We start from the raw sequence: 10,942 nt of genomic DNA on the forward strand, positions 1-10,942 counted from the left end.
TCATGCTGCATTAACACACCCAAGACCATTAAGAGACGCATCACTGTAGATCTCAAAGTTCCCACCATCATCAGGAAGTGCTAAGATAGGTGCATGAGTGAGAAGATACTTCAACTGCTGGAAACTGTGCTCACGCTCACTACTCCACACAAAAGGAACTTCTTTTCTAGTCAATTTTGTCAAAGGTAGTGCTATGGTCGAAAAGTCTTTCACGAAGCGTAGATAATAACCAGCAATACCAAGAAAGCTTCGAACTTCTGTAACTGTCCGAGGTTGTTCCCAATTTTCCACAGCTGCTATTTTCTGAGGATCCACAAGCACGCCCTGAGCTGATACCACGTGCCCTAAAAATGACACTTATCCAGCCAAAACTAACATTTGTTGAACTTAGCATACAACCGATTTGCCCTTAGCGTGTTTAGAACCACACGCAGATGCCTGGCATGATCAGTTTCGTTCTTCGAATAACATCCCACATTGCCTAGGGGAGTGGATCATGTAAACCTTATATGTATATTCCCATCTCTACCTAGCACGAGGCCTTTTGGGAGCTCACTAGCTTCGGGTTTCATCGGAACTCTGAAGTTAAGCGAGTTCGCGCGAGAGTAATCCCATGATGGGTGACTCACTGGAAAGTTTTCATGTGAGTTCCCAGAAATAAAATCGTGAGGGCGTGGTCGCGGCCCAAAGCGGACAATATCGTGCTACGGCGGAGTCGAGGCCGGGATGTAGTGAGGGCCCGGGGCGGGATGTGACAGTAAATTCTATGATCTAGATAGTCATCAATGTATTAAGTTGGCAACTTATTTTATTATTTTATTTCTGAAAAAACGATACTATATATAATGAGCTAGCAATAATACGGTTCAAATTTTCCCTTAATGATAATCAAACCTAAGACCTCTAACTTACAAGTGAAGAGGAAAACTATTAGACCATAGTACTAAGTGACATCAAACTTGTTTTTAGATTAGAAAAAGGAACACATGCCCCTGTGATCTGAAATAGAGAGGCATACTGGCCCAAGTAACCTCTAAATTGTTTTTTTTAACTGGTCCCAAAGTAACAATAACACATGCCCCTCTGATCCAAGTTGGTTACTGCATTAGTTTAACAAAATAATTTATAAAAATAATTTGTTTCCAAGCACTACGAAGAGCAATTCCACCCCAGCCCTTTAGGCTGACACATGAGTTCATACAGATAATTTCTAATAGGCTGGCACCTAGCCCAAGCCAGGCCATATGCCAGCTCAGAATCGACAGAGTAAATGGACGGCCCATCTGACATCATGCTGACGCTAGCGTGACGTCCAATGGCATTTTATTTTTTTTTGCTCCAGGTGCGCGTCACCAACAAGAAATCAGAGGCGAGCCCGCTTGCGCAATCGCACTAAACCAATTTGATGAAAAGCCACGTGGCCAGTCTTGGGCTGTTGGATTCCCAACGGTAAAAAAATTTTGAATTTGAAATCCAACGGCTAGTGACGTGACTTGATCTGGACTGTCCGATCCAGAGATCAACGATCCACGTTTTTCCCCTAGAATTTTTTTTTAAAAAGGCACAATGGTTAAAATTATGACCGTTGGCCACGTGTCAACATATAGGCTATTGGATTTGAATCTTTTTCAAATCCAACGATCCAGATTAATAAACTAAATTAAAAATTATTAAAAATTGTTAAAAAAAATTTAGAAAAAATTAATTTTTTTTTCTATAAATACCTAACCCTTATCTTCTACCTTACACCATATTTCAATATTTTCAACACTTTCTACCAAAACTTTCAAATATTTTTTGTGTGAAAAAAATACCAAGAACCTCATCCTTTCTTTTTTGTCCATATAAAACCTACATCCCTACATCCATCTTCATCGTTTTCAAATCTTGAGTTCTTACAATGTCTTCTTCAAGGAGAGTGTATAAACAGTTTGAGGAGCAATAGAAAAGATTGTTGGCACAACGGGAAGAATTGGTCAATCTCGAGGAAGATAGAGGTGGAGATGAGGCTTTCGCAATGGAGGAGGATGAGGATGATGACCATAGAAGGCAGAGGGCCTCACATTCCCGTCGTGTCATGGAAGTTGTGGGTTAGATAGCCAAACCCAGACACGCCGCAAACTTCAATAGAAAAAGGGAAAGACAAGGTAAAGATCTCTTGGAAGATTATTTTATTCCCAACAGCGTATTCCCTGATCATGTTTTTAGATGTCGTTTTAGAATGCAACGAAGTTTGTTCAACAAAATCATGAGTTCTATTTGCAACCATGAACCATACTTTGTGAAAAAAGATAATGCTTTTCGTGTTCTAGGTCTTCTTCCTGAGCAAAAAATTAGGCTGCCTTGCGAATGCTTGCGTATGGTGCATTTGCAGATCAAATGGATGAGATCGTGAGGATTGGGAAAACAACTGTTTTGGAGTCCATGATTCGGTTTTGCTCTGCAATGGAAGCCCTCTACACTAATGAGTACCTCCGAAAACCCACACCAATGGACATGCGAAGGCTTCTGAGGAAGGGTGAGATACGAGGCTTCCCTAGCATGATTGGAAGCATCGATTGCATGCATTGGACCTGGAAAAATTGTCCAAGTGCTTGGCAAAGAGTGTATAGTGACAGAAAAAGAGCCAAAAGTATCATTTTGGAAGCGATGACTTCATTTGATACATGGATTTGGCATGCATTTTCAGTGTTCCAGGAGCTCAGAATGACATAAATGTCCTTGCTTAATCTTCAGCATTCGACGAAGTGCTTCAAGGAAAATCACCCAAAGTCACATATTCAATGAATGGCCATACATATGAAATGTCGTACTACCTTGCAGACAGCATTTACCCAAGGTGGACAACGTTTGTCAAAACAGTCCCATATCCACAAAGTGAAAAAGTAAAACACTTTGCAAAATGTCAAGAAGGGTGTAGGAAGGATGTGGAACGTTGTTTTGGTATCCTGCAAGCTCGTTGGGTAATTGTCCGATCAACTGCTAAAATGTTTGATGTCGAGGCACTTGGATCCATCATGATGACGTATATCATTCTCCACAACATGATTGTGGAAGATGAGTATGATTATGATGTTGTCAACGAATAAGAGCCAGACACAATGAACAACTCAAGAACACGTATCTATTGTGCTCATGACGCCACCGAAGATCTCGTGCAACACGAGCCATTGGAACGGGATCGACGTTACAATGAATTGTTCGAGGAGCGGTACACTTCATTGCAAGAGCCATATTGGCATTGTACTTGTCAAAGTGACTTGATTGAGCACCAATGGGGATTGCAACAAGGTCAAGATAATTAAAAGAAGCTTGTGGTGGAACAATAAGGTTCTTGGTTTATTTAGGGTGTTTTTTTTTAAGTTTATTTGATGAGTTTATGTAATTTTATTTTGGGTAAATTACATTTCAACCCCTCAGGTTTGAGGTCGATTTCAATTCCTTACAACATCTTTAAAACATTTCAACTTCATACATTTACTTATCATTTTATTTCAATTTCATACATCCGTTAGAAAATCTGTTAAGTAAATCGTTAAGTGCTGACGTGGCTGCCACGTGGCTAAAAACTTGAAAAAAAAATTAAAAAATTAAAAAAATTATTTAAAGAAAAGTTAAAACAAAAAAAAACACAAAACCCAGATCCCTACCTGTGCCCACCCTCCCACCCCTTCCACCATCCCCCATCACCTGCAACCACTTCCCTCCCCACTGCGCCTCCATCTCCGACGAGAACCTCCATGCCGAGCTCTTCCCCTAGTACACCGGCAAAACTCGCCGGAGCTTATCGAGTCAACGTTTAGGGTTCGTGTCGGGAAACCCTACAATCCTAAAGAAAGTCAATCTTTTTCTTGCACTGGAAGCTGATAGGTGGAACAAGGAGGTAATCTTGAACGGACTCGAAATGTTCAAACTCAGTGCAAACCGGAATCTCGCTGAACCAAGCCCTGACCCACCTCTTGTAGCCGCAGCAAAGGGGACACCATCAAAACCTAGCATAAGATCAAGAACTCATTTGATTGCCACGGTTGTCAGTGTAGCTTGCGAAATACTTGGACTCTCTGTCCTTAGATTCTTGGTTTTTAGGCGACGGCAGAAAGTCAAAGGCACTGCCTCAAATGGGTCATCATCTTTACCAACACATTTGTGTTGTTACTTTTCATTAGCAGAGATCAAAGCCGCCACCCAAAACTTTAGCCAGAGTTTCATTGTTGAGATGGGAGTCACATCCCGGCCCGGGCCCCCACCACATCCCGGGCTCGACTCCACTGTAGCACAATATTGTCAACTTTGGGCCCCGACCACACCCTCACAGTTTTGTTTCAGGGAACTCACATGAGAACTTCCTAGTGGGTCACCCATCTTCGGATTTCTCTCGCGCGAACTCACTTACCTTCAGAGTTCAGATGGAACCCGAAGCCAGTGAGCTCCCAAAGGGCCTCGTACTAGGTAGAGATGAGAATATACATATAAGGCTTACAAGATCCACTCCCCTGGACGATGTGGGATGTTACAATGGGTGATGGGGGTGGGAGGGTGGGCATGTGGGTTTTGTGTTTTGTGTTTTATTTTTTTTAATTTTTTTTAACTTTTCTTTAAATAATTATTTTAATATTTTAAAAATTTTATTAAGTTTTTAGCCACATAGCACAAATGTGACAGCTACGTCAACACAAATGGGGACCCCATATTTGCCATGTCATCACTTAACAGTTTACTTAACAAAATTTCTAACGGATGTATGAAATTGAAATAAAATGATAAGTAAATGTATGAAATTGAAATGTTTTAAAGATGTTGTAAGGAATTAAAATCGACCTTAAGCCTGAGGGGGTAAAATGTAATTTACCCTTTTATTTTAGTGTTTTTTTTAAGTTTATTTGATGAGTTTATGTAATTTTATTATGATAATGACACATGGCGTGACGAGATTGGTTAAAAATCCTATCTGAAATTAAAACTATTTATTTATTTATTATTTTATAAAAAATTTAATAATATTTTAAATGGGCTAGGTGCCAGCGCATTTTGTAGGGGTAGAGATCGTTTGTGTCAGCGCATTTTTTAGGGATGGAGATGCATTTGGCCTATTACTGTTCATTAAGGTCTATCACTATTCACTGAGTGGATTAAATGGATTGGATGCTAACACATTTTTTTAGAGGTGAACTTGCTCTAATAGTAGAGGTCCTCGAAAATCAGAATTCCCAAAAATCCTAATCCAACTCCATAAAGTTTGGTCCACAATTGTTAGTGTCCTAGCATTTCTCTAACTTGGTGGCACACTCTTTCAGTCACTTTGCATAATTGCATTTGTTTGATAGCTAGGACAGCTTTATGCGTTTGGTCTTGTTCATATATACTTGGTACCATGATATAAGAGACGTGGCTCCTTGCACATACTATAACGTCACGCTCAGGGTTGCTCATTTTTTTTTCTTTTTTTCTGCAGAAACAATATTATTTACATTAAAAAAATGTGGATTTAACCTCATAATGGGTTAGCAATAATATAGTTTAAATTCTCATTGGCGAGAATTAAACATAAGACATCTTATTTACAAGTGAAGAGGAATACCACAAGACCGTAATACTAAGTGGCAATATATACTCAAATTTAAAAAACTAATTTTAAGCATTTATTCAATTGATATTGCAGGGATGAGTTAGTCTATGATACTGTAAATACAAATTTCATGTAGCAAATAAAACAATGTGTACAAAATAAATGCATTGTATTAATATAGGTTTAGGGTTACAATTTATGTTTACAATTTGAATCATTTGACTTGATCTCCGGAATGCAAAGTATGTGTGTGTTGGGGATTATTGATCCAAGAATTGCGATGACTTGATGACCTCGGATGAACAGATGACGCAAGAGTTTGGCTTGTAGCGATGGAAGAATTGGTACGTGTAATGGTGCTTGATGATGCTTCACGGGTTAGATGAAGAACGTAGAGAGTTTTCTAAATCTTCTAAATGTTTGGGAATTTGGGAGTTTGGAGGCTTGAGAGAGCTTCAGCGTTTGAGTGTGAGAATGATTTTCTAGACCCTTTCCTTGTCTTGGAGCCTTCTCTTTATAGACTCTCCAAGCTTTGCCTACGGAAAAACCAAGACTTGATTTGTGTCTTAGTTCGTGATTTGTGATTTCACTCCATCAATTAAAATTTGATTTAATCAAATAAATCAATCTTCCCAATTTGGCATTTTTATTTGATTTAAATTTAAATTAATTAATTTGTTTAATTTAAATTAAAATCAAATCATTTATTTCCACCAAGTGTTGACATGTGTCCTCTTGATGAATCGTCCAGTTTTGATGAGTCACATGCCATGTGTACGCTTTGTGAGACACATGGTGCTTGCCACGTAAGTCTTGGCATTTCAAAATTTAATGTGTTGGTGAACATTTATTTCATTGGAATTTCAATGTCTACAAATGGTCCCTCGCATAGTGAATGTACTTTGAGCACTATACTTTGAAGTCCATCAACGTAGATGGCAATCCCTGAAAATCTTAACAAGCAACATGACCAGGATTACCTTTAGATAAACCATATGTATTAAGTTTAATCCAAGAAAACTTAGGAGAAGACCAGAGCACATGAATAAATAGTAGGCGCCTTGCGAGCGATGAATTGGAACTTTAGAGAATAATTGATATGAGTGTCAAAACCCTGAGAATAACTAGGAATAAACTTCCCACTATGAACGACCCCTGAATTGATAGACATGCAAGGACGATGATAATATATTGGGCGGCCCTAAAAAATAAACTTATTTCGAGCTTTACAAATAACCGAAATAGTAGAAAGACTTGTAAAATCCAGAGATTATGCAATTGTTGGAAAAAAAAAACAGCCAAGAATATGAAAAAGACAAAGAGGTACCAAATTGACATGCTAACCACCTCTAAAGTTGCCTAAATATCCGACATCCAAAGAAAAATGAACAGTAGATTCCTCAAAATTATGACATAAACAAGAAATACCACGTTGTTGTAGTGCACCCTCATTAGAAATGTTATTATTAAAAGTTTCCAAGCCAAAATAGATAGTTGAGCGGAATAAAATGTTGCCATACAACCCTAGCTCAATCATAGTCACTATGTTTTCTTCGAATAAGATGACAACCAGAAGAAAAAGAAAAGTTCCCAGTAGGCGAGGGCTACCAGATCAATTTATCATCTTCTACATTTAAAGGTAAAGGTAAATATAAATCTGTTGCACCAGAAAAATGAATAAATCTACAAAATAATCTACCAAAGACCAATTTTGAGCTTTAATAACATTTGAAACCCGAGGAAGAACTATAGGTGAAATGACCAAAGATAATGAAGTGCTAATAGTCGGGTCATCCAACCATTTGTCGAACCAAAAGGAAACTGACATCCCATCACCAATAATCCAATGACTATTATTATTCAGAATAAACAAAACATGCTTTAAACCATGCCACACAAAAGACCATATATGTATACCTTATTTTTGTAGGAAGGGGGAAGCTTTTAAGCGGCCATCGGTGTATAGTTTGGATTCATATTGCTGAATTGATTTCTTTGTGATAATGGGCAAGTCGGTTGTTTGTCCAAACGGAAAGGAAATAACATAGTAAAAGTCTTGCAGCTTTCTCACTCCTTTCCTGACTCGTCACATGAGGAGAGCAAGTCAAATCACTCAAAAAGTGTATCGTATACAACTCGTTGCCGTGTGAAATGAGACATTTCTGAAGCACATACCACAAAGTTAAGTTACTGGTGGGCAATTCTAAGATAACTCTCTCCTTTCATGACTAATCACATGAGAGGAATTTATCATGTTAAAATACTAAAAATGATGTATTATAGAAAGTTTTAACGAAAAGTTTACGGTACTGTTTACTTTAACAAAAAACCATATTTTTTACACTAAAAAGTCAAATTTGGTACTATTCACTTTACTTTTTATTTTGTCCTTATCATTAAAACTCAAAGTTTTCAAGAGCTTTTCATTAATTTTCCTTATATTGTATACAATTTGTTACATGTAAGTTTCTCTTTGTTAAATAAAAAATGTGGCTGAATTACAGATCACAACGTTACATTACTAGTGGCCAGGTGATTCAAATTAAATGTCACATGTTCTTCAATTTATTTGATCTTTTGAGAAGAAGGATCGATATTTCACGGGGCCACGCGAGCACTTTTAGAAGCCTTTTTTTTTGGTCGATGAGCACTTTTGAAGCTTAATTTTAGCTAGAGGACATTTGCAGGAGCAGACAGAATTGCCCTTGTCAACGAATCTTTTGCTTCATTTTCGTCAGAAAAAGTTGGATGATTATGTACGTATATACGAAATACTTGGATACTACCTTGCTATTCACATACAGTCAGTTGCACTTGCATACAATTTGTTTTATAGCAACGACAGCATTGTGGGCATAATCGATGGTATGTTAGGGTAGGGACGTGGCTCCCTGCACACACCACATCGTCCCAGTCAGCTGGGATTCTGAGGTCCCGTTAAATTTCTGTCTTCTTCCCTTCTTTTTTATTTATTTATATTTTCAGTGTAATATTGCAGCAAACAACAAGTTGCGTGCACAACATAAGGAATTACGTTCAAATTTTACGATGTAACGAGTTGCAGACATAAAAGTTTAACTAAGGGATATCATGCTGGTATCGCATTTTTTAGCTTTGATTTTATTAGTTTCATGGATTTTGGTGAGAGAGAGCTAATGTGACATATTTCTATATTACATTGATTAGTACTACCGTACATCTCCAGTAAACTGAGCTGAGCTATATATTTCTACTAGTCCAGCCTTTTTTAATTATCATGTGGTCCTAATGTTGTATGATATGTTGTATTTGGTTCTATACATGTTCCCTTTAATTATGTTTGACCTCTTATCCGGTTAATTGGAATGATCACTAACAGAAGTGTACCTCATAACAACAGATTTTTGTTTTTGTAGTTTAATTTTTACGATTTTTCATTTTTGTCAAACAAGCTTTTCTCCATTTTCCATGCAAATATACTCGTCTAATAGATGCAACTTTTCTTTTATCTTCCTTTGTTTCTCAATATTTTTATAAGTACATGAAACACAAGTCACGTAATATATTATTTCATATATTGTAATTGATAAAAACGAACGACATGATTATGTTCTCATTTTAAGTTATAGTAATAGAAAACAAATCCATGTGTTATAAATTGATAATTTATTTTTTTACCATAAAAATAAAAAATAAAAAATTTACGTGGCATAGTACGTTGTAAATTGCTCGTAAACGAGTTTCTGCCAAATCATGTAACCAATGAGGCTTAGGAATGTGATCTCTTCCCACTCAGTCTTTCTCTGTAGCGATTAAATTTTTGTTGGAATGGATGCTCGAATGTATATATAGTCAAAAATCGCTTCGCAAGATAGAAATTCAATGCCTAAATACACTCTCCACAACAAAATATAGTCATTTATTTTCGAAGAAATTGTAACAATGATAATTCAACTTTAACTTAATTAGAGTAATGGTTCCTCAACTAAAAATTCATAACCATTGATCTCTTAATTCATCAAAACGTGTAGTTATGGTCATTTTTCGTCAACTCCGTTAGAACTATTGTCAAAATAACTCACGTGCCACACACGTGAGGCTAAATCAAATGACAAATATGAAAAACGAAATGAGAAAAATTGTAGTAATGGTTCCTCAACTTTAATTCAAATTGGATTAATCCCTCAACTTTAATCCAATTAGAGTAATGATCTCTCAACTCTAACTCAATTGTAGCAATGGTCCTTCCAACATACCTTATTTTGACAGAATTCTGACTGAGTTTACGAAAATTACCATAACTACAAATTTTGATGAGTTAAAGGAATCAATAGTCATAAATTTTAATTAAAAGACCATTACTTCAATTGAATTAAAATTTAAAAATTATTGCCACAATTTTCTCTTTATTTCCTTGTCTACATACTAAAACTCGTCACAATTACTCAAGTCTCAAACTTTCCACAACCCTCTTTGATGAGAGCAGTTCCACCCTTGTGGATTGCTCGGGGGACATGCACCAGGAAAGGGCCTGAGGCCCAGTGGACAACCCTCCAGCCTTGGAGAGCTCGAGTGAGGGTGGGAGCTCGAGCACAAGGGGGGTGGGTAATTGACAGGCCTGCAGCCCGAGAGCCAGACATTTTTTTTATTTTTTTTGTGTCAGCCCAAGGCCCTGCAGCCCCATTTCCATGTTTTTTTTTTCTATTTTATATTATTTAAACAAACAAAAAAAAATATTTTATTACCTATTGCCAGGGGGAAGGGTTCCAAGGGTGGAGATGCAAAAGGTAATTACTGTTCATTAATGACAGTTACTATTCATTAAAGGCAGTTACTGTTCAATAGGGTGGATTCAATAGTGAATTGCCATGAAGGAGGGCTCCAAGGGTGGAGTTGCTCTGATAATAACAAAGAGAAGGCGATTAGGCCAACATCACAACACTACTTTGTACATGACCATGAGCTGTCTCTTTGAGTGTTAGGTCAATGTCATGTTCACACCACTAGTACTCTTTAGATGCCCATGTGCTGTTGCCATGCGGATCAATAATTTTTAGGTCTATACACTAGTCACACAAAAATAACAATATTATTGACGATTCTTGACGCAAACTAGCCTAACATATGGAAAGAGATTCTCTCCAGATTCTCTCCATCAAGATTACCGGATCAAGTGATTCAAATTTTTAAAATTTTATTAAATGGTCCATTTGTTTTAATTTCTTAAAAGTTATAATAATTTTTAGCAGTTTGATAAATTTTCAAAGGTTAGAATCACTAAATCTAATGATCTTGAATCTTGATAGAAAAGATCCGAAAATGATCCGTTTCCCTAAACATATAATGGTAGGACTTTTCTATGGACAAGGATTGTCTGCTCTCCTAGTTGTGGTGCCC

The 10,942-nt window shown here is 37.2% G+C and overlaps 1 protein-coding gene and 1 long non-coding RNA gene across 2 annotated transcripts; both read right to left on the minus strand.

Annotated features, from left to right (window-relative positions):
• Positions 1-3,723, minus strand: LOC126595296 (uncharacterized mitochondrial protein AtMg00860-like). The gene is made up of 2 exons (XM_050261635.1): positions 3,651-3,723; positions 1-344 (listed from the first exon to the last, which is right to left on the minus strand). Exons 1-2 carry the CDS (start codon positions 3,721-3,723, stop codon positions 1-3), a joined length of 417 nt encoding a protein of 138 aa, XP_050117592.1.
• Positions 3,724-7,400: 3,677 nt separating this feature from the next.
• On the minus strand, positions 7,401-7,784 carry LOC126595942 (uncharacterized). The gene is made up of 2 exons (XR_007613772.1): positions 7,742-7,784; positions 7,401-7,644 (listed from the first exon to the last, which is right to left on the minus strand). It is a non-coding gene; the product is annotated as an uncharacterized LOC126595942 (long non-coding RNA).
• Between the last annotated feature and the right edge of the window lie 3,158 nt (positions 7,785-10,942).

The sequence above is a fragment of the Malus sylvestris genome, chromosome 13 (genome assembly GCF_916048215.2).
Source record: "Malus sylvestris chromosome 13, drMalSylv7.2, whole genome shotgun sequence".
NCBI lineage: Eukaryota > Viridiplantae > Streptophyta > Magnoliopsida > Rosales > Rosaceae > Malus > Malus sylvestris.